We start from the raw sequence: 24,392 nt of genomic DNA on the forward strand, positions 1-24,392 counted from the left end.
GTGGGGGCATTTCCCCCTGTGGATGCTGGGGCTGGGCATGCAGCAGCTCCCTGTGCTTGCACAGACAGCAGGCACCTTCCCCATGAGTCTTCTCCCAGTACCGCTAAGCACTCCCACTAACTTTCCCTCTTCTGATCCTTTAATCAGAGAAAGTGAGCTTCCTTGGGATTTATCCTCTGCTCCAGCTTAATTAAACAACTCTGGGAATTTCAAGGTAGTGCTTAATGGCAGGAATGGGGAACATGCTTCTCTGGCTTTCCGGAAGCCTATTCTGTGCACATTCAGTTTAATCCACATTCATCTTTAAAGTGGCAGGAGAGGCTTTGCCTCCTGTTAAAGGAATTTCAAGTATCAACCAAAGCAGGTGGGAAAAAAACAAAGCAAAACAAAACAAAACAAAAAACTTTTGGAAGGACTGGACTGGGAGGCAGAGGGTGGGCTTCCACCTCTGTGGCTCGCTGTCTGCACCTGAATTCCAGCCCTGTCTTCTATTCTTGGCCACACAGAAGAAGCCCTGTCTTGTTCCCACCCCCGGGTGTAGATTAGCAGCCATAAGCACCTTCCTTGACCCAGGCTCCCATTCAAGCCAGCAGAGATCCAGGCCTGGTGGGCAGTGCATTATGGGAAAGGCCTTGCTGGGGCTTAACTCTCTGAAAAGGGGCTGAGACCCGCATATGGGGCCTGTCAGCCCCGACTTTCTCAAAATAAGATTGAGTCCTGCTTGAGGAGACAAAGGGGACAATACTACCCAGACCACTTCACATGCTGCATGGAAACTCTCTCCAGAAAAAGGCGCCACCAAGGAGAGGCTGGAGCCCACAGGCAAAGAGTACCCTTTGTACTGAAAATGCAAATTGTTTTCCATTTAATGGACAACTTCCCCTTCAGGAAGCTGATGAAGTGAACTGGGAGACAAAAGTCCTTCATTCTTAAGTCACCTTTGTGACAGATTCCAGCTCTCAGAAGTGGTGGGAGTGGGAACTCTGTATGAACCATCAGCCCAGAATTGCCACAGCTCTGGGTTTACGGTTTTTCCTCCTAATTAATGTTTTATTTTGGTCAATGTATTTTATTTTTAAAACTGCTTGGCGAAATCTTACTTTAATTGGCATTTTCCAGAGGGGTGGTGATGATTCTGTGTATGTTTTTGTTTCAAAGAGATATAAAGAAAACAACAGAAAAACTCATATACATAAAATAAACATAAATCTTCTTTAAAAAAGAAAACTCTTGAGTAGATACAGATGTTGAGAATATGGCTGGCAGCAGCAAAGGGCCTTGATAACATTCAGAGGGTTCATAGTGATGGGTGTCTTCCCGATAGAGCTCTGTCTAGTTAGCGTCTTCTGGTCCTCGCTACAGCTCTGCACAGCAGCTCTTCACCAGCCGTCCACTCTGGGTAAAGAGAAGGGGAGAGAAACCGCTGCACATGTCCATCTTTTCTTGGACAGAGAAAAGGTCCTTTAGAGGCTGTGACTTCCTGCCTGATCGATCATATGCCCAGAAGGGGGATACAACTTTATTAGGACCTCTAGTGTTGAACTTTACCGTGTCGTTTAGCTTCTGCCCATGGAGCAATAGTGAGAGCCCTCTGTCTCCAAACCCTGCTCTCAACTTCCCTTTTTTGGTGGTGGTGTTGCTGTCCGTTTTTTGAGGCAGGGTTTCTCTGTGTAGTCCTGGTTGTCCGGAAACTCACTCTGTACACCAGGCTGGCCTTGAACTCAGAGATCTGCCTGCCTCTGCCTCCTTAGTGCTGGGATTAAAGGCATGTATCACCACTGCCTGGCTCAGCTCACTTTTTTAGGAATATCCTAAAGGAGCTCTTCCTTCAGAAGGCTGGATATTTCATTCAATGAGTAAACTGACAGTAGATAGATAACATGTAAAAGGATGCAGATTTCAAACCATCTTAAGTCATGCATGTATGAGACTGGTGAGGGGGCAAAATGGCTGGACTTTATGTAGGGCAAAAGGAGATAGGGACTGGGCCTTTGGGGAGAAGGGAGGTGGTACAGGAAAGTGGTGATACAGGTGAGAGTCTCACAGGTAGCAGACATCATGGTCCCCCTGGGCAAGTGTCACACTGCAATCTGCTTGTGTGTGTGTGTGTGTGACAAGAAAAGCCTCTGCCTGCATCATATGTTTTCTTTATGAAAATTTATGTGTGTTATGTTTGTGTGCATTAATGTACACATGAATGTCCCTGGATAGGAGCTGAAGTTACAGGTAGTTGGAACCATCCCATATAGGTGTGGGAACTGAACTCTGGTTCTCTGCAAGAGTAGTACACACTCTTAACCACTGAGCCATCTCTCCAGCCCCTTGTTTTATCAAATGATTAATTACTTATTACTTTATTTTTGCAAAAGGACAACTTTTAGAAATGTTTGTTTCCAATGGCAATTTCTCCACGTAATCAACTCAAAATACCACAAGAGTATATTTAATGTGGGATAGTTGACTCTTCGCTCTTTGGGGAGCTGTGATTCTGGCACAGACATTTGGACAGCTCTGCTCTCCATAATGGTTCTCAGGGTGTGCTATCTCAAGGAAGCCTCATGATTGTTGCCAGCCTTCAGGGATGGCCATTAAAGTTGACTTTGGTTGTTCTTGTGGTATGGTGCATGCATGCATGCATGTGTGCATGAGTGTGAATGTGTCTATGTATGTTTGTGAGTCTGTGTTACAGTGTTAGCCAAGAGTACCACCTTATCAGGAAGCCTGCTAGCTAAGCTAGTGTTGAACTTCAATATTGGCCTCTGCTGCCAACTTATTCTTTATGAGACTGATATGATCTGACACCACCCATAAGTTGAGGTCTCTTATTCTCCAAACTATAGTCTGAAAAAATGGCCATCCCTGAAGGCTGGCAACATGAGGCTTCCTTGAGATAATACACATTAATGAATATTCTTGGTTGTTAGTGGCCAGAGAATTTCAGAAACGAAAAACACTATGCAAAGTCATTTATTTTTAATACTCTTTATCTGGACAGTTTGGGGACTATTCTCCAGCATCTAGGAGGGCTCTCTACACACAGTGTGGCAGATGAGAACAGTCACCATTCTGGAGGCAATGTTCCTGGTGGCTGTAGGAAATGGCCCAGAGTGCATCCATGCATTAAAGTCACCAACCCAAGGAAAAGAATTGTTTTGCTCTGGCCTTGGAGATCATCTCTTTCCCTTGCCCTGTATCAGTCTGTCTTATCCCAGCAGGGAAGTTCTTAAAATCTAGTCTGTATGACTTCAGCTGCCCCAACCCCCAGTTTACCTTTCCCATCTGGCCTTGTTTTAAAAATTCATCCTTGCTGATGTATCTGGAATGTGGTCCGCTGATTCTTCAATGTTGTAGAGCATCACATTATCACTCTACTATAGCATTCTGGTGTGTCCCAATTTAGTTATACTTTCTTCAGTCAACAGACACCCATGTTTTATGTCAGTCCCTGTCTCTTAGAGGACAGGTATATAAGTTAACAGCATCCGTAAGTACAGAACTGCCAAGTCATGGGCTATGTTTCCCAATGGTCAGCATGACTAGATGACAGTATTTGTTCTCTAGAGAATCTGAGGTGTCAAGGTTATAGGCACTCCATAAAAAGAGAGAACTTGACCTCCTTTTATTCTTTTAGAGGATTACACAATTTTGGAATGATTGTTTTTTTTGGAATGTTTGGTAGAATTTACCCAGAGGATAATATGTGCCTGGAATTCTCTTTGTGGGACAACTTAAAATGCTCGTTTGTGTCCTTATTGCCTTATTATTAACACGGGTTTTTGTTTTGTTTGGGTTTTGGTTTTTTGAGACTGGGTCTCTTTACATAATTCTGGCACTATGTAGACAAGGCTGGCCTCAAACTTACAGAGATCCATTTGTTTCCCAAGTGCTGGGACTAAAGATGTATGCCACCATGTGGGGAAACATTTGTTATGTTTTGAAGTGATTATAGAATTCTTCAAGTTATTTCTCTTGGATTGGTTTTAGAAATTTATATTTTTCTTTCCTTCTCATTTATTTTCTGAGTGTGAGTGCTTTGCCTGCATGTATTTAAGGGCATTGCATGCATACCTGGTACTGGCAGGGGTTAGAAGAGGGTGCCAGATCCCTGGAAACCAAAGTGGTTGTGAGTCACCTAATATGGGTTCTGGGAACTGGACCTGGGTCCTTTGTAAGAGCAGCAAGTGCTCTTAACTGCTGAGCCATCTCCCCAGACCCTGTAATAGCTCTTCATCAGTTTTAAAGAACTTTAGCAGAAATTGTGTCATCTAGTTCCTAGGACTCCCTAGGAAGGCTCTATCCCCATTTCAGAAAGTGAGAAGAAACCAGGAGAGACAAGACAGCTGGGCCCAGCTGGGCCCCCCGGCAGCACAGGTACGCTTGCTTCTTCCGGGGACTGCTGGTGAAGATGTTTGATGTTGTCTCCGGAGCTGTTATTCAGTTCTGAAGCCTCCATTTCTCTTTCCTTTTTTTCTGTTTCTACCAAAGCAGTGCTGCAACTACTTGCCAACCTTTAAACTGAGTTGTTTCGTTTCCTTAATTAAAATTTAATGTCTTCGTGTGTGTGTGTGTGTGTGTAGGTAAATGTTTGCCACAGTGTGCATGTGTGTGCATGTGTGTACGTGTGTGTACACATGCTTGTCTATGTGTGTGCATCTCTGTGTGTGCATGCATGTACGTGTGTGTACATGCGTGTGTACATGCTTGTGTACGTGTGTGTGCATGTATGTATGTATGAGTGCAGGTAAATGTCTGTCATAGTGAAAGGTCAGAGGACAACTTTGAGAGTTGGCCTCCACTTTCTACCTTGTTTGAGACAGGGTCTCTTGTTATTATGCCAGGCTAGTTGGCCTGTGAGCTTCTGGGAATTTGCCTTTCTCCACCTCCCATCTCAACTCTGCTGTAGGAGCAATATTATAGATGTGTGCTACCTGGTCTGGCTTTGCATGTTTTTGCTGATCCAAACTCAGGTTCTCATGCTTTCAGAGCAACGGCTTTACCCACACCACCTTCTTTTCAGCCTTTTTATTTTACTATGTTCTTTTTTGATGTAAAAATTAAAAATAACTTTTTTTTTAAAGACAGGTTCTTATTGTGTAGCCCAGGGTATACTTTAATTGAAATTGTGTTTGTTTTTGAGGCAGAATTTTGCTACACAGCTCAGGTTAGCCTCAAACTTGTAGCAACCTTGCTGCCTCTGCCTCCCATGTACTGGGATTTACAGGCGTATGCACTACACCTGGCTAGAATTGTCTAGCTGCCTGCCCCTTTCCAAGGAAATAAAGTGTCTTGCATTTCTGAGAATTCTTTTGTGTTCACTCAACACAGCTTTGAGAAACAGCCATTTTGGTTTTCTCTCAGCCTCTCTTCTTTTAAATGTGGTCTCTGGAGGCTTTTCCCTGATGGCTTCTCCCCGCCTGGCGTGTTTGCTGCCTCCCACAGATGTGCCTGGGCCAGCTGTTCAGGGATGAAGAGCCCGACATCCTGGACTGTTGTGTAGGCCCTTGGGCTGCCTGTAGGAGAGGTGTTTTGGAGTCTTTTCTCACTTCCTGCCTGGTTGGTGGCTGTTAAGGCTCATTTCCTCTTTGTACCAACACCCCTCCTGCCCTCAGTTCTGGGGCAGAGAAGGGCACCTGGGCTAATGGCTTTAGAAAGAGCTGGGACCCAGCACTCCTTATCTGGCTTCTTTGCCCCAGCTGTGGTGCTGGTGTGGCCTGAGAGTTTCCAATGTTCAGGAATTTTGATAAAAATTTCATTGATTATTTCAAAATAGGAGAGAGGATTTTGAATATCCAAACACAAATAAATGATCTATATCTGAGATGTCAGATATGCCAGTCCACAAAGTGGTCATTGCGTTCTGTGCACACACACTGAAATGTCACATTAAAATCACGATGTGTCAATTAAGAAGAGCATCTGTTATCTACATATACGTCTATGTATATAAAAATATGTATGTATATACATTTTTTAAGTTAAAGGTTTTTTTTTGTTTGTTTTTTGTTTTTTTTTTTGTTTTTTTTTTTTTTTTGGAGCTGAGGATTGACCCCAGGGCCTTACGCTTGCTAGGCAAGCGCTCTACCACTGAGCTAAATCCCCAACCCAAGTTAAAGTCTTAAATTATGTCTATGCATTGGGGAAGGGATACGTGCCCATTGAGTGTAGGTGCCTTTAGATGCCGAATGATCCCCTAGAGCTGGAGACCAAATTCAGGTCCTTTCGAAGATCAGCAAGTGCTTCTAACATTTGAGCCTTTTCTCCAGCCCTTCTCAGGCTTTTCACATAGACAACTTTCAGAAGATGAACTCTTGCTTCATGTTTGTATGGGTTCGTTGGAGCCAGCTTATTATTTGTGTGGTTTCTATAGTCTGTTTCCTTACCAAATGTCTACTTGCTTCACCCAGCAATTAAAATCTCCAGCTGAGCCCATGCATTTTTACCTCCTGTTCTGCTAACTCTTCCATGGAAAGCTTTTCATCTAGGTAATCAGGAGTAGAACTGGTATGTCTCCAGGAGTTAGCTTTTTATGATGTCTATTTCCAACAATACTTACTTGCTTTAATGTTGGTTTTGATTGACTTAATAGATCTGTCTTTTTCTTTTGGTTGGTCTTTATTGCTTTCATTTGCTCTTGTTGCCATAACACAAACACTCCAAAGTTACACAATTTTCTATCCTGGATCCTGAGCTATCTAGGGTCTTCAGACAGCAGCTGACTCATTGGTGTGCTGAGAGACACCTAGTACTTAGAATATCCCAAGGATCTCAGGGAGTCAGGAATGAGGGACCAAGATCAAAGAATGAGCAGGAGATGTTCCTGCAATTTCTGTCTCATGTGAAATGATGCTCCTATCCTCTCATGTACAGGAAAGACACGCTTATCATTTCCAACATGCAGAAAGTGAGAAGAGCCTAGAAGCTCTGTACCAGCTAGATGCAAGAAGTGAATGTATGATTCTTATCATATCACAAATATTGGCCTTTTTGTTCTGTCTCTGAAATCATGTTATGATCTGCTATCTATTATATTTTTGTGTATGTGCAAATCAATGTTCATGTGCATACTCATGTGTGTGCATGTGTGTGTGGAAGCCAGAGATTTATGTTGAGTATATCCTTTGTTCTCTTTCTATGCCCCTCCACCCCCTTTTTGAGACAGAGTCTTTCACTGAATTTGAAGTTCACTAACTGACTAGACATGTTATCTCCTGGAATAATTCTGTTTCCATCTCTCCTGCGCTGAGATTGTTGGTAGTGCTGTGACTGGTTTTTCACATGGGCACTGTGGCTTGCACTCAGGGCCTCATGCTTGTGTGGCAAACACCTTACTGACAGAGCATCCTGCTAGCCCCCATGAGATCTAGTCTACCTTAGCGCCTCTCTTGAAATGTCCACCCTCACAACTACATGAGAAAGACATGATCAAGACTAAAAGGTTTTTGAAAACTATCTCACATGTGTTTTACTAGTACCAGGTCTTGAGACAAGAATGGATGAAAAACTGTAAAAGTGAAAGGACTTTATCAGCGTCTTATGAATTGCAATTTGTGAAGATGGATTTGGACAGTTTCACATCAGTGTTCCAAAGAAGGAAGGAGGATGGGAATGCATGTTGAGAGACTAAGGAATTGTTTTATTGCCAGAGAGTAAAATTCAATCCTGTGGAATTGCTTCCATGGAGCCCAAGGAAGATAAAGAAATGAGTGCATATATTATTTTCTATCCAGAAAGAGGAGTCCTGTTAGTCTCTGAAATGCATCTTGAGTCTCTGGGTGCCTTGTAGCTCTTTGAGATGCTTTGTCAGAAGGGAACCAGAGCTCACAGCACCAGGCAGCCTGGCATCACATGTAAGTCCTTCTACCCTGATGGTCTCCTAGTAACACTTAAAAAGTGGTGGAGGGATAGCTCAGTCATAAAAGTGCTTGCCATGAAAGCACAAGGACCTGAGTTTGATTCCCAGAACACACATGAAAATGCTGGGTGATGTGATGCATGCTTGTGATTCCAGCACTAGAGAGGCAGGGGCAGGTAGACCCTCAGGGCTTTCTGGCCAGCAAGTTAAGCCTAGTTGATGAGTCCCAGTCCAGTTAGAGTCTTTATCAAAAAGTAAGGTTTACAGCCCTCACACTTTGTAGTTGGCTACAGTGAGCCTCACCATTCTCAGATAGGGGCTCTCAGATGACAGGCTTGTGCAAGAAGACTCTCCACAGTGGCTCTTGCCATATAATGAGCACACAGCAACACTTATGACAGCTACAGTGTTGGCTTCAGCCTTATCCATGATGGCCGTTTCACTCATAGCTCAGGAACCTCCATCACATAGAAGTCCAGAGGAAGCAGGCGACTCATGCTGTAACTAGGTATGTCACTCTAAGGCCTCCCATCCGCTTAGCCTCTTTCTGGTCTTTCTATTCCTGCCCGCAGCTGGCCAAACATGGACTCAACGTTGTACTTATCAGCCGGACACTGGAAAAGCTACAGGCCATTGCAGAAGAGATTGGTGAGTGACCCCACACAGCAAGGGAGGTGTGTGTATGGAACTGGTCAAGCATGGCACTGTCCTGCCTGTTCACGCCACATCTGCTGTACACAGAAGGGCCCCGGATACCAAGGGAAGGACGAGGTACAAGGCATAGGCTGCCAACCTGAATTCTGTGGCCTGGTGGAGGAGGAGTTCTCTCTGGGCCTTCACCCTCAGAATCAGGCCTGCTCAGCCAGAGCCCCAGCTGCCTCTTAGCTTCTGTCCCTCCCTTCAAAGCCAGAAATGGTGAGGGTGAGAAAATGCTAACTGATGGTCATCAGGTTAAGAAAAGGAAAAAAGATACGACTCAGGGCTGCCATGCCATGTTATGTTATACATAACAACCCTAAAAGACATCTTTTACAGATATTTTATTGTTTTGAATTGTTTAGATTATTTTTAGTGAAAATGACCATAATGCTTTTTTTAGGTATTCAATTTTAATAATTATTAAGTTAGTAATTATCTGAAGTATCAAGGCAAAGGTGTGAGTCTTTAGTTATGAAGACTTTTTAAACCACAGCAGGCTGTTCTGGGCCAGCCTTGTTCCTTTGGGGGAGGTTCGGAATAGAAGAAAGTTGTGGGGGTGGGGGCTCTGCATTCTCACTGTGGAGGCTCAGTGCCCTTGAACTGATGAATTTGGCTTTTGTTCTGCACCTGGATATTAGGAGTCACTCTGATTAGCACCAAGGTATTTTGAGCATTTTCCTCATGGTGTAAAATGTGCTTTTTGTCATGTTATTGGAAAGCAAGTCATGTCTTTTACAGTAAAGGATCCCTGACTCTCACACTATGTCTCATGATTGCTTGATCCAGATGAGCTGTGTCTAGACACAAAGCTAAGGTACTTCTGAGAGAGACTGAGACACTCTACCTGCAGCTATTACTGCTGCCTGCAGATGCCTTCACTGGGTAAGTCAGCACAGAACAGCTGACAAGGCACTAAACTTGGAAGGAGTGAAGAATAGGTTCCTTGGACAAGTTAGTCAGCTACACTTATCCTCAATTTGCTGCTCTGGAAAATGGAAGAAGAGTGTTGTAGGGGAACAAGCTACCATGTACATAGATTCTGGAGCACAGGACACATGCAAAGGATACTTGTATCTATGCTGAGGAGACCTGAGTCTGCTGAGCTGTGAAAGTATCAGATGGTGTTTCAGCCCTCCTCCAGGGGCCCAAACTTGAGTTTATGTCAATCACTTAGTGGCTTGTGCCAGAGTTACAGGGGTGTGAGCCACTTAATGTGGGTGCTGGAAACCAGCCTTGGGTCTCCCGTAAGAGAAAAAAAGTACTCTTAACTGTTAAACCATCTCCTCAGTCCCACAAAAATCTATGTTAATGCTGAGGACTTCATGGTCAAGAGGGATGATTTTACTCATGCTTACTAGAAATACCTGTGGTATCCCATACAGAATGGACCACTAGAAGCCGTGTGAAGATTATACAAGCAGATTTTACCAAAGAAGACATCTATGATGATATTAAAGAAGAACTTAAAGGATTAGAAATTGGAATTTTAGGTAAGTAAATTGAAAAACGCAAATCTTGGTATTACATATAAGTATGATAATCACCTTAGTGACACTTTATTTTACGATAGCTTGGACAAAACCCACAACTATGTTGTAGTATTAAACTGAACATGGAAGCCCCTTTTGGAAGGGGCCTGGTGAGATGGCCTGATGCACACAGACACTTGCCACCAAGTCTGACGACTTAGTTCAATCATAGGGATCCATGTGGTGGAAGGCAAGAACTGAGCTCTTCAAGTTGTTCTCTGACTGCCACACACGTTTCATGGCATACATGTACACACACACACACACACACACACACACACACACACACACACACGTATGCATGCATACTTGCACACAAATACAGACTAAAAAAATATAAATACAGAACATTTTACTTTTTACTCAGAAATCAAGATGTTCTTCTGTATTTATAGACATCTTGCGATCACACACAGGGTGCACTGTCAGCACTACAGAGGAGAAAGTAAGACTTGCATTTTAAAGTTCCCTTAAAATTTTAGCCATAATTACATTTTCACAAATAAAAATACATCATTGTAGAAAAAAATTGGAAAGGATGAACAGACACAAGGACAAATTTCTTAAAGCCCTCCAAACTTGCAACAGCGTTTTGGTGCATCATATCCTTCCAGGTACAAATGGGGTTTTCAAAACTGGGGTTGCACCTACTTATTGTTTTATAGCATTAAACCAGAAACACAGAGCTGGAGGTGCAGGTTGGCTGGTGAGGGCTTGTTCCATCTCCAGCACCTTACATGTCTTATGCATGTCAGTACACATCTCTAATAGTCAAGTACGCAGGAAGTGAAGGAAGAGGATCGAAAGTTCTTATCCTCAGGTGCATAGCTAAAAACCAAAAACCTTGTATCACAAGTGTTGTTTCCTAATGTGTTTAAATTCTAGATAACCATAGTGTGTGTGTGTGTGTGTGTGTGTGTGTGTGTGTGTGTGTGTGTGTGCCTGTACTTATGGAGGCCAGTGGTCAATGTCAAACATCTTCTTCTATTACTCTTCATCTCTCTCTCTCTCTCTCTCTCTCTCTCTCTCTCTCTCTCTCTCTCTCTCTCTCTCCCTCCTTCTCTCCCTCCCTCCCCCTTCTTTCTTTTCTATCTTAATTTAGGTGCTGGGGATCAAACTCAGGTCCCCATGTTCGTGCAATGGTCACTTTATTTAATGAGTCATCTCCCTAGCCTACATCCACCTCCCTTTTTGTTATTAAATCATATTGCAATAAGCACCCATATACAGAAATCATTTTGTACATGTTTCTGTAGGAAGATTTCCCACCTGTTCTGACACCCTTTGCTTTGCCTCTTTCTGCCAGTCAACAATGTTGGAATGCTCCCCAGCCTGCTCCCAAGCCATTTCCTGAACACTCCTGGGGAGATCCAGGTGAGCTTCTTCCCTTTGTGTCTGCTTGTCATGAAGGGTATGGACCCCTGTCTTGATCACCAGGACTCATAGAAGAGAAATGGGAGCCAGGTCAGGCCAGACTGCATGGTGACTGTCTTGATATTTTTCTTTTCACCTTAGAACTCAATGCAGAGTGTGTGCCTTTTCATCTCTATCCATCAAAAAACTTTCTGATCACTACCCCGTGCTTCTGGGACTCTGTGCTCTGCTTCATGAAAGGGGAATTCTGCCCAACAAATTCATAGCTCTAGTGTCATGGGAGCAGCCAGCTCTTGGCTGTTTCTGTCTTCCTAGGTGATGAGATGTAGCCAACTTTCAGCGATAGGGAAGTCTAGACATCTCTCGGCATCTGAGCATGTCGTCTCCCTTAGATACCAAAGTCCCTGAGCCTTCAAGTTCCTCATAAAATGGCATCATACTTCACTGCCTGGCTGTATGCGTCTTCCTCTGGGTAACTTATCTCTAATGTGATGTAAATGTGTGAGAACAGTTAGGCATAGTGTTTACAGAATAAAAACAAAGCCATTCAAGTCTCTACATGTTCAGTACAGATGTTACTGTTTTTTAAAATCATTTAAATTAATTAAATTTATTTTATAAAATTTTTTTCTTTGACAATTTAAAATTTTATTTGAATTTTAAAGTTTGCCCTTTGACAATTTCTTACATGTATTGATGTATCTCTGCTCCCTTCTGTTTCTCTCTTACTTCTGGAATCCTTCTTCCCCAGTAAGTCCCTTCCTACTTTCATTAAAAAATTTAAATACAGCCGGGCGGTGGTGGCGCACGCCTTTAATCCCAGCACTCGGGAGGCAGAGGCAGGTGAATCTCTGTGAGTTCTAGGCCAGCCTGGACTACAGAGGGAGTTCCAGGAAAGGTGCAAAACTACACAGAGAAACCCTGTCTCAAAAAACCAATAAATAAATAAATAAATAATAAATAAAAATTTAAATGCAGTATTTTTATTAATTCTTGGGAACTGTTCTCCCTCCACTCCTTACTTAACTTCTCCCAGATTCTTCTCAACCCTCCCACCCCTTCCTACTTTATATCTTCTTTAAATGACACAGAATCCTTTTGTGCTGCCCACGTACTCAAGGGTGTGGAACCGTCCATTGGAGCATGGTTGACCTAACAGGGCTACACCCTTAAAGAAAACCACTTCTCCCTCTCCCAGAAGCCATCATGTCAATAACTCCTCAGCGTGGGCTGGGGACTCATTAGCCCCTCGGCACTACACACTGGAATGTGGACTGGCTTGATCATGTGCAGGCAACCACAGCTTCTGTGAGTTCAGGAGTCTGATGGCCATGTTATAAACAGAAGACATTGTCATATCTTCTTCTTCTTTAACAAGCCAATGAGTTTTATTAGGATTGCTTGTGTGAGCGTGAGTGGGTCGCCATTTCCTGAGGCATGGACAATTTATCAGTGGCTATACTACTGAGAAGAAATGATACCCCGACCCCACCAGCAGCCAATCACACCTCAGGAAGGTGTGCTTTTGAAGGGTTTTGATCTTTAGTTAGTTGAACCCAAGGATGTGGAGTCTGTGAATGTTGAGGGCTCACCGCACATGGCTCAGACTGCAGCTGGAGGCACTAGAACTCCAGAGAGGTCAGACTCACAGTTGCCGTTGTAGGGCTGGAGAAGAATTTTTTAAAGGTATTGATAGCCCTTAAAGGCACTTGTTTACTGACCCTCCCCACAGCCCCGACCTTTGAGGTGGTGTCTGGGTAGGCTTTTACGCTTCCACGCCTCAGTTCTGTAGGTGTCCCTGCGGTCCTTTTAAGTACTGTGTCGGGTGCTTGGCCTATAATGCCAAGTATCCTGGTTTCCTTTCTGTTGCTGTGGTAAAACACTCTGACCAAAAGCAACCTGTGCAGGGGGAAGGGTTTGTTTGGCTTATACTTCCAGGTCACAGTCCAATCATCAAGGGAAGTCAGGGCAGGAACTTGAGATCTTGGAAGAATGCTGCCTGCTGGCTGGCTCGCTCACAGGCTCTTGCTTAGCTAGCTTTCCTATATAGGCCAGGACTACCTGCCTAAAGATAGTTCTGCCCATAGTGTGCTGAGACCTTTCCCATCGTCATCACTCAAGACAATACCTGCAGACATGCCCACAGGGCCATCCGACCTGTTCAATCCTCAGCTGAGACTCTTTCTCAGGCGACTCTCTAGGACACCAGGTCACTGGGACATTGCTACTTAGCCTTTCAACACCCTCTCCAAGTGTGCTCTCCGTCTCACACTCCGTTTCAAGTCTGTCTTTCTCTTCAGCAGCTCCTGTTATCATGCTTCTCTTGAGGTCTGCATTTGTGCTGGTGTCTGCGCCTACCTCTTTTCCTCTCTCTGCCTTGGGTAAGATGATTCTAGCGTTCCTGAGGGAATTACTGTCTGGACAGTTACTGGTGTTTCCAGGTTGTTGTTCAAACAAACAAACAGAAAACAATTGAGGAACTGCACACAGATGAGAAGAAATCAATAGTGCAGATCAAGTATGCTGCAAGAGTACAGCCAGCACCTTGAGTTGGAGTACTCAAGACTGGCCATGTTTGGAGCTTCATTTATGGGGTTAAGGAGAGGAGGAGGTGGATCCTAAGGGGCATCATTCAAGAAGTTCTCTGTTTTGATTGACAGGCTTGGATAATGTAAAACTTTCCACACTATATGTACTTTCCCATGTTGCATCTGATTTTAATCATATGCACGTTGAATTATACATAGACATAAAATGGCCAATAGTGGCTTTCCCCTAAAAACTCACTCAGTTACTGTACATGCATCCATAACCAATTTCTCTATCCCAGATGTATCTCGGAACATACCTGAGTGGAAACTAAGTCACCAAAGGCTTGTTAAGGAGTAACATATTTCATTATGTGGAGCAGGTGTGCTTGCAGCCCATTCAAGTGGGAGTCCCAGGCTAATAAGTGCATTACTAGGAAAGGGTTGTGTACAAAACCCAAGCCGTGGTCCCAGGTTGCTAAGTCATCCCTATGCTGGCCTGCCTCACTACCATTTTCTTTTCCTCTTCTCTAGTCCAGAACCTCCATCTTGTATTATCCGACTGTTTCCTTTTTTTATCTTCCATGTTGTTGTCTTCTAAAACCCACTGTGCTGACCCTTTTTGTCTAGCTGGAAATTCAACACTGTCTTCCATGATGATGAGGTTCCTCCCAATAAGTCTATCTGTAGTTGAAAATATCATAAGTAAAATAATGGCTCAAGACATCTAACCTCTTGGCCAACCCAGCTCCAGACATGGCATACTGTAGAAGGATGGGTTGCTTCTCGGGGCAGAGAGGCTGACTGCAATGCAGTCAAGGTCCAGCATGGCAGAAGTATATCATACCACATGCCACTACCCTGGAGAAACTATACATTCAAAATTTTAAGTGTGATTTCTATTGTATGTACACTGCTTTTTGCTTAATCAGAAGTTGGCTCAACCACTAGAGATCAGGGACCATATGTAACTTCCTTTAACACCTATGATTCTATTCTGTTCCAAATTTTCAAGGCAACTCTCCTTCTGCCGAGGCTCACATATGGGTAGCACCACAGAACGATGTCACTGAACCTTAGCTAGGAGCCAGAATGCAGGTTGAGCATGTAATGGAGCTAGAGGGACTCAGCTTTTGCCCATCCAATGCTTCATTAGCACCAACTTATTCCCAGGACAGTTCTCCGAGGACTGGGCTGACTTGTGTCTGATTATTTATTGCAGAGCCTCATCCACTGCAACATCACCTCTGTAGTCAAGGTATGTGATGAACTCGTGTGCTAAACACATTAAAACACAGAGGCTGAAGCATTCCTTGAACTGAAATCAAACTGTTCTTAACCACAGGATGTCTTATTCTGTTCTCATCAGGAAAACAGAGAGAGAGAGAGAGAGGTTCATTCTCTCCAGTATCTGAACACTGTTTTTGCATTCAGAATGCACCAGGCCTGAAGATGCCAACACTTCCTCAGGATTTCAAAGCAATTCCCTAAAAATTCATATTTTAAGAAACATTTAGTTGTCTCTAAGAGAAGGACATTCACTATGTTAGGAGAGATGACAGAGGGCCTGGGTTTTCTGGGTGTTTCTTGTTCAGTATTTGTTGAATTGAGCTCAAAGTCATCTGTGGACTAGGTTTTCTAGTCCCACATGTACACCTGCGTGTGGGTAGGTGCACTTGAATGGCATCTGTGTCAGATCCGCTGGAGCTGGAGTTACAGGTGGTTGTGAGCTGCCTGACGTGGGTTCTGAAAGAGCAATGATTGCTCTTGACCTCTGAGCCAGGTCTCCAGCCCATTAATCTCTTGTTATTTGTGGTTTAATTATTTGTGGTTAGCCATGGTTCCAGAATGCTAAAAGGAAGATTCTCTACTTTAAGAAAGAGACTAGAGACCACAATCACATAACTCTTACTAGGGTGTACTATTATAATTGTTATATTTTATTATTAGTCATTAATCTCTTATGTCTAATTTATGAGTTAGACTTATAGACTATGTTGGCTTCAGGCATCATATCTACTCAAGATTTTAGAATGCACCCTCCACAGATGTGTGTGTGTGTGTGTGTGTGTGTGTGTGTGTGTGTGTGTGTGTGTTGTACTGTGTTCTAAGCTCAGCTCAGCAGCTAATTAGTTGAACATCACAGGACAAGCTTTCCAAGCATCTTGAATTTCCAATTCTGCACCTGTTACAAGAGTGTTAGATGGAGCAGCTGGGGAGATAGCTCTGTTAGTTACCTTGCAGGCATGAGGTCTTGAATTCAAACCCCAGGTATGATGTTATGTGCCTATAATCCCAGTGATGGTGAGACAGGAGGCAGAGACAGGTAGATCCCTGGGAACTTGTGAGTCAGCTAGCATGACACACATGGTGAGGTCTCCGCCAATGAGAACTTCTCAACCTATCTCAAACAAAAGATGGAAGGTGCCTGAGGACTCTGAAGTTCTTCTGACTTCCGCGTGCATGCCATGCACAACCACACAGAGACACACAAGCAGTATTGGACGAAGCAATGTCTTAGGTAGAGCTCTTAGGTCCTTTGGTTTGGTTCAGGTGCAGAGTCATTTATGCCATGATTCCCTCAAAGCTAGTCATTTATGCCTTCGTGTGAAGAAGAAAAGGGCGTCTGTCTCCTCCGGAAAGACTTCTTAGAAACAGGTACTACTTAAGAATGGGCACAGCCAGGCTCCATGTGACATAGTGAACAAAGTGTTTCTTCTGAGCACATAGAGCCCTCTACCTCTACCACACTACACAGCTAGTGAATGAGCTCTGAGCTTTCTGCCTATGCTCACCCCGCAGCTGGGCATCTAGCTCATCCATGAAGTTCACAACTGTATATGGTAGCCCTGTTGATCTCTCTTGGCAGGCAATTGTACTGTGTGGGGAGGTGTGAGGTAGGAATTCTGATTTCAGGTTGTTGGGGTGTGTGGGGCAGTTCAGTTTCAGGGGCTGAAACATGAAATGTCTGTGGAGCACTGGTTTTCTAATGTCAGGAGGGGAAGCTGGTCAGTGCCTTTCTCTCCAGGCAGTTATTTTCAGGTGGAAAAGCTGAACGGCCAGTAGTTACTTCATCATTGGTTGTTTTTCTGTTAGCACACTGGCATGTTACAGCTTCCTGCTTGGTTATTATTGAGTGCTCACAGATTTCGTGTGCTGAGCAGTCGGTGACTTTTTAAAGCTCCCAGCTGATGTGGCTTTAAGGTTTATGTGTTCAACTGTTGTTGAAGACTTACCATTAAAGTATTTTTACATTATTTTAAACACTAATCTTCCACTATTAGACTGTTTGATCATCTAGGTTTCCCCAAAGGGATTTGACAGCCTTCTGAATCCTTTAGTGAAGAAATGCTTTGATTTGTATTTTTAAAAAGTTTTGTATATCATGGACACTAAATTCCCTAAGCAACAAAGAAAATAAATTAAAGCTCAGCTTCTAAACATACCATGCCCTCTTTAGCCTGGCTGGCTGGAAGCATGATCAGCATCTCTTAAGTATTTCAAAGATGCTGTCTAGGAGCAGTGTGTACAAGCAAGTATACACTCTTGCTGGTCAAGGGCGGAGAAGGGCTTTGAAGTTGGGAGAGTCGACTTTATAGTTAATTTTCTTGTTACTGTGCAAAAGAGGCTGGGGAAGTGGCTCAGCAGGGGAGACCTGTGTTTGGATCCCTAGCACCCACATAAAAAGGTTGATTGTGGCTGTACATGTCTGTAACCCTAGTGCTGGGGAGCAGGGGCAGGATTGCTGGGGCCTGCTGGCTTCTGGCCTAGTAAGCAAGCAGCCACTAGGTTCAGTGAAAGGCCCGGTCTTGAGGAAATAAGGTGAAGAGGGACAGAGGAAGACTTCCAGTGTCCTCCTCTGGCCTCTGTGAGTATAGGTACATGCAACACACACACACACACACACACACACACAGAGAGAGAGAGAGAGAGAGAGAGAGAGAGAGAGAGAGAGAGAGAGAGAGAGAAGCATCTTGAGAGAGGAAAGAGGGTACAGTGCATCAGTCCCAGGAAAGCACGATGGAGGGGGCCATGGGGCTGGTCACATTGTGTCCAAAGTCAGGGGCAGAAAGTGATGAGAGCTGGTGCTTAGCTTCCTCTCTCCTTTTTATCAACCCAAGGGATAGTGCCACCCACACTCAGGGTGGTCTGCCTTCCTCATTTAAACATTTCTGGAAACTCTCTCATAGAAGTGACTCCAGCTCACATCAAACTGATGATGAAGATGAACCATCACAGAGGCTAGACATGGGAACTTTGAGGTGGAACAGATGGTGTCCAGTACTGTCTGTGTAACTGAGATCATTCGCCCATCAAGACTAGTGAGCTCACATGAGAGACACTGAGGATGTTCAAGGGTGTCCGAAAAGATGCAAGTGGTGCCCCCGGAGTGTGTGTGTGTGTGTGTGTGTGTGTGTGTGTGTGTGTGTGTGTGTGTGTGTTTATGTGTATGTAGTTTAATGTGGACTCAGTCTGGTCTCTCATCCTTCTCTCACTTCCCTCGGAAGCAGAGGCAGAACTTTACAGAGTTCTGAGTCTTCCTTGTCATAGCCCCACCCATAGGAGGAACATGTGGAGGCTCTCTGGGACTGACCCAGAGGCCTGGTGTATGTGATGGGTACAGTGACAGGAGAGTCTCTCTAGAAGCTGCTGCAGTGTCCCTGGGCAATGCGGGCACATGGGCACGTTGCATCTGTGGCCATTGGTCTCCTTGTTTTTTCTTGCCCACTTCTGAAGACCTGTGCTGAGTAGGCTCAATTGAGATGTCTAGGAGATGCTAGATTCTCATTCAGTGTTCTGATAGTTCCCAATTCCAACTCATGGGTGAGGTGTGTGATGGCTGGCATACTCTTCCTTTATCCCTGGTATGGGGACGACCTTGAGAATTCAGATATCGCTCCTACCACCTGAAGCCAATCCCTATTGTTCCAGTGAGACTTTACGGGAAAGAAACCAAAGGCTGTTGGATTAGTTTGCCATCTGTCTAGGTTGCTTGCTGTGGCTTCTAGCCAGAGTCTCAGGTTGCCAGAATGGCCTCCAGAGTTGCCAGCAACTTTCAAGGTCTTTTGGGAAGATTAAGCTTTCCTAACATCCTCCAAGGACCCTGTTCATTGCTACTTAGTTGCTTTTTCAAGGCTTAACCCTGGCCTTCTCTTACAGATGACACAGCTTGTTCTCAAACACATGGAATCAAGGTAAGGCCTTTCACAGAAGAAGCATGAAGCAAGGTGGCCTTCCTGCCTTGGCAGCCACCTTGCTTGGGGACTTAGTGGTGGTGGAGGGGGCTGAGTTGCTGCTTCAGTTGATGGTTAAAACCTATGAAGACAGAACACAGTGATTATGGGGGAAGGCCAGGTCAGCTTTTCACATACATGTGCATATGTGAAGGTCAAGTGTAACATATCTTAGAGGGAGATTGAGAACAGCTGTTTCAAAATACATTGGCTTTCAAAGAAAATTAACTTATATTGAACATAAAAGAAGCAAGTTGGCCTCAGGTCAAGACTATGTCCTTTTTTATTGTGAATTCCATCTTCTGTCAGAATGAGCACTCCATTTCCCTGGAAACTGCCCCTTCTCAGTCTCTCTAATAATCTGTATTTGGGTCACTCTATTACAACACATGTTAGGGGCTGGTTTTCATCACCTATTAATCATTAAGAGCAAATAGTTGATAGTTTAATTTTTCTAGCGTAAAAAGGGGGTGGCTTTGTATTCTAATTTTTGGTTTCTTGCCACCCCACTCCAGGCGTCTAGCTAGGGATATTAAAGATAATTGAATATCTCCCAGTAATGGGGGGGCTGAGACAGGAGGATCACCACAACTTCAAGACTAATATAGGTTCCATGGTAACATTGAGGCTAGCTTGGACTATATAGCAACATAAATATTTTTCAAAAATGAAACAAACAAAAAACATTGAATTTCAAAAGATATAAGTAAGAGCCCTGAAGAGCATACGGATGTCAGAGTGAAGCGCATCCCATCTAAGATGGATTCCACTACATGGCACATGTCCTACTGTGACCGAAGGGACCCAGGGCATGTGGTCCCATTGAGACTGGACAGCCTCTCCCTCCTTTCCTCTTGTCTGAGCCAATTTGGCTTTTCATAGCTTGGCAGGGAACCGACTGACCTAGCAGAGCTCCTGTTTGGAGTACCAAGCATGACTGCAGAGTGACATCACCACACAGTGTCCTCTTTGAGATCTTGGGAAGTGCTTCCCTCACAGTTCTTGTAAAACCACCTCTCATGAACTGTGGAAACCTAGAGGTTGGGTTCCAACAGCCCAGCCCTCAAGTGTCTTTATTGGAGTGTGATGGAGCAGCCAACAATGCAGCCTTTGTTCTTCTGCCTTTCAGGAGGAAAGGCCTCATCTTGAACATTTCTTCTGGGATAGCCCTTTGTCCCTGGCCTCTGTATGCCCTGTACTCGGCTTCCAAGGTGAGTGACAAGTTACCCAAGTCTCTCCCTTCTTCCTCCGAAAAGGAAGAGTCTGTGGTACTCTTGGGAACCTGAGGGGCCTGTCTGCAAGGGCAGGAGGAAGTAAACTCCAGGACCTGAGGTGTTTCCTCTCTCACTGCAGGCTTTTGTGTGCACGTTTTCCAAGGCCTTGCATGTGGAATACAGAGCTAAAGGAATCATTATCCAGGTGAAGTGGACAATTTTGGGCCTTCCCGAGTGGGAACCTTGCCTAGGTGGTTGGTAGTCTATCATCCCTGGTTGTTCATGTAAAGATGGGTTAGAGATGCTATTGAGTTCCCCTGACCAAGACCAGGCCAACTGCTTCCTCTACAACCCTCCTGCTGCTGAGATTTCTGGGGCCTCCCTTCATCCTGGGTGTTGGTTGGAGAGGAGAATTGAGTATGGATGCAGTTGCTCAAAAATGCTGCAGAAGGCTGGGGATGTGACTCAATTGGTAGAGTGCTTGCCTAGCATACACAAAGCCCTGAGGTTCATCTACAGCACTGTATAAAAATGGATGTGGTGGTGCATGCCTGTAATCTCAGCCCTCAGTGGGTGGAGGCAGGAGGATCAGGAGTGCAGGGTGATCCTTACTACACAGCAAGTTTAAGGTTAGCCTGAGCTACATGAGATGTCTGGGGAGAAATGCTGTGGATCCTTTGCTGCAAGTGCTGTATTGGAGCAGACAATGAGGTCTGGTCTGACTATTGGTTCCTCTTTGATATATGGAGAAGGAACAAAAGGAAGCTGGGCACTTGACCCATGCTGGGACTAAGGGAGGAAGGATCTTCCCTGGGGTGGGGTTTACCTGTGATGAGTTATGGATACCCAACACTTTGGTCCTTGGGCAATGGGAGGAGGAACAGAGCCATTGTGGAGACTACTTAACTAAAATAGGTTGTCATTGCCATCCCTGGGGTGAACAGTAGGGTAGCTGGGGTATCAATGATTTTCATGTGCCATGTTTAGTAGTACAGTCTGGGAAGGAGTTTTAGGACACACTATTAGAGATTAAATAGGCACACTTAAAATTTTTTTACACATGTGTTATATGCATGTGTGGATATATGTTACATGTTCATGTGTGAGCAAGTATATATGTGTGTGCATGTTCATGTGTGAGTGGGCATTTATATGTATGAGCAGGTATGACTATGAATACGTGTGTGTATGTGAATGGGTATGTATGTATGTGCATGTTGTGTGTGAGTGAGTATGTATGTGTGCACGTGTGTAGGGGTTCTGAGGACAACCTTAGTTGTCTCACATTAGCATATCCTCAGTTGTCTCTTGCTCCCCAAGCAATACTGGGTAACTTGTTTAAATTAAGCCTCAGTGTTGTATGATATTTTGTTTGTGTTCTGACAAATAAAGCTTATTTGGAGATCAGAGGGCAGAGCCAGCCACTAGTTAACCACAGAGGCCAGGCAGTGGTGGCGCACGCCTTTAATCCCAGCACTGGGAGGCAGAACCAGGTGGATCTCTGTGAGTTCAAGGCCAGCCTGGTCTACAGAGTGAGATCCAGGACAGGCACCAAAACTACACAGAGAAACCCTGTCTCTAAAGACAAAAACAAAACAAACAAACAAACAAAAACAACACAGAACCTCAGTCATTTAGTGTGGCCAGACTTAATATAGGGTGTGTAATTAAATTTGATCTTCAAAGGAATGTGGATTAATTTGTCTGTTGAGACAGTTTTACTAGTAACCCAGTTGGCCTTGGCCTTTCAATTCCCCTGCCTCAGCCGTAGGACTAAAGGTGTGTGCCACCACTCCTGGCTGATTGACTTTCTAGTGTAAGTCCATTCAGTGTGATACTTGAGACATAATTATGCTGAATGATTTATGCTTGTCTGAACTTGAGTCGTGAGTTCCTTTTGTTTGTGACACCATGCTGGAATTGAACTCTGGGCCTCGTGCAGAGACTCTCCTCCTGAGCTCGTCCCCAGCCCTCCCTGAACTTCAGTTCTACCTGTTATCTGCACTTTCATTTGCTGAGTCTCCCAGTTGCCCCGTGTGCTCTGAAGGGCATTTGAGCACCTTGAGATGAGCAGTTTAGGCCTCATCTTGAGCAATCAAACCTCCTGCTCTCTAGTTTTGTGCCAGCTTTGTGTCTTTTATCAAGGAGCTTAGAACATTTCACAGGCAGATAGGAGCTGGGGATGGATGGTGAGACATGTGTTCGTGCCTCATTCTCTGCTGGGCTATATAGTTCTGTGTCATGTTCTTTATTTTTCTCTGCAGGTGCTGACTCCTTATGCTGTCTCAACTCCAATGACAAAGTATCTAAATACCAACATGGTGACCAAGACTGCCGATGAGTTTGTTAAAGAGTCCTTGAGATATGTCACGATTGGAGCTGAAACCTGTGGCTGTCTTGCTCATGAAATCTTGGTAATTGATGACTTCTTTTGAAGCAAGGGAGGAAGGCTGTGCCAAAATCATGGGCATGGTGGGGCTTGCTATTTCTTGCTAGTGGGACAGTCAGCCATTTTCTCTCACAGCAAGCTCACAGGGTCAGCTTGCTGCAGTACAGCCAGGGGAAGCAGTTAAGAATTGAGGCCTGTGTGCTCAGCCTATAAATAACCTTAAGGCTCCACTTAGAATGGTTCCACTTAGTGGCTCTTGGGAGTTCTTGGGGAGGAAAAACAGGAACACCTGGATCTCCCATGCAGTGACTCCCACCTCCCTTGGCTATGTGTTTCAGTAAAGTTGGGCCTCTCAAGAAACATTTTTCCTTAGCTGTGAGTAAACGGGGAAGGAAGCATGGTAGAAAGAGTACAAAGCCACCTGGGAAATGGGGCTTCAGGAAGGAATAGCAAGTGCGTCATAGGGCAAAAAAGAGGTATAGTGGGGTGGTCAGCACAGAGTGAGTTCTCTTGATTTAGCATGTCCTTCAGAATGATCCTATCAGGATGGTCAGAGGGCATTTAAAGGGACAGCTTGGGTGACTAAAAAGTTCACTGTTGCAAAGTATCACAAGACCTTAAACATAGAACCACTTGGCCTGACCATAGTAGTCAGAAAAAGCAATCCTTAAATGACTGACTCTGGGCTGTCTAAGTTGTAATTTCTTTGCTCTGCTCTTGTCTTAGACACTCATATTTTTCTGTTCCAGGCAATATTTCTGAACCTGATCCCTTCCAGAGTCTTCTATAGCAGCACCTTCCAGAGATTCCTCCTAACACACTACTCAGATTACCTGAAGCGCAACATCAGCAACAGATAGTGGGGGTGGGGGTGGTAGTGGGAGATGGGAGATGGGGGGTAGGGCTAGGGTGGGGGTAGTGCTGGAGGGGGTGTTAAGAGAGTGATCTAGATCTCTTCATTGGTGGTAGTGGCCAGAGGAGCACATCACCCTTCACTTGCTGAAGTGGGGAGCCTGCTGCACATAGTGCACAGTGGTTTGAGTCTGGAGATCTCAGAAAAAGCTGGGGTGTAAAAGGGTGTATTTTCTATAAAAGGAAAGCTGGCATTAAGGGTAATGCTAAAAGAAGCCCTGTAAAGGTAATAAATGTGCTGAAAAGAAACCCCCGAGTCTCAGAATATTGAGAAAGGTCTTACCTGGAGGGTCGCTTTATAGCCGTGTGTAGAACTCAAAACTCAGACAATACCTGAGGCCGCTAAACTACCAGGACCGCTGTGGGCCCAGAACAGTTTTTTAAATGTGGCTTCTCACAGACCCAAGAAACTGGATGGGGGAAGTGTTGGGGCAATAGCTGGTTCAAGCCAGTGTGTCTTCCCCAAACCCCTTCATTTCAACAACGAGAGCACCAGGTTTTTATTCATATTTGAGTCTATGTAAGGTTGTGCTGGTAAAGATAAAAATGCAAAAGGAAGTTTTAAGACTCTGAGGCTAGAGAGATGGATTTGTGGATAAAGTACTTGCTGAACAAGCACAAAAACTGGGGTTTGAATGCACACAACCCACACAAAAGCCAG

The 24,392-nt window shown here is 44.5% G+C and overlaps 1 protein-coding gene across 1 annotated transcript in view; it reads left to right on the plus strand.

Annotated features, from left to right (window-relative positions):
- Nucleotides 1-23,679, plus strand: part of Hsd17b3 (hydroxysteroid 17-beta dehydrogenase 3) — a 34,530-nt gene extending 10,851 nt beyond the window's left edge. Inside the window, exons 3-11 of the mRNA XM_052728046.1 lie at nt 8,425-8,500; nt 9,934-10,041; nt 11,387-11,454; nt 15,205-15,240; nt 19,143-19,177; nt 20,346-20,427; nt 20,570-20,635; nt 22,695-22,844; nt 23,569-23,679. Coding sequence (XP_052584006.1) covers nt 8,425-8,500; nt 9,934-10,041; nt 11,387-11,454; nt 15,205-15,240; nt 19,143-19,177; nt 20,346-20,427; nt 20,570-20,635; nt 22,695-22,844; nt 23,569-23,679 — 732 coding nt within the window. The remainder of the gene's footprint in view (nt 1-8,424; nt 8,501-9,933; nt 10,042-11,386; nt 11,455-15,204; nt 15,241-19,142; nt 19,178-20,345; nt 20,428-20,569; nt 20,636-22,694; nt 22,845-23,568) is intronic.
- Nucleotides 23,680-24,392: the final 713 nt, after the last annotated feature.

Source organism: Peromyscus californicus, unplaced genomic scaffold (genome assembly GCF_007827085.1).
Source record: "Peromyscus californicus insignis strain IS unplaced genomic scaffold, ASM782708v3 Scaffold_8__1_contigs__length_139910024, whole genome shotgun sequence".
NCBI classification, from domain to species: Eukaryota; Metazoa; Chordata; class Mammalia; order Rodentia; family Cricetidae; genus Peromyscus; species Peromyscus californicus.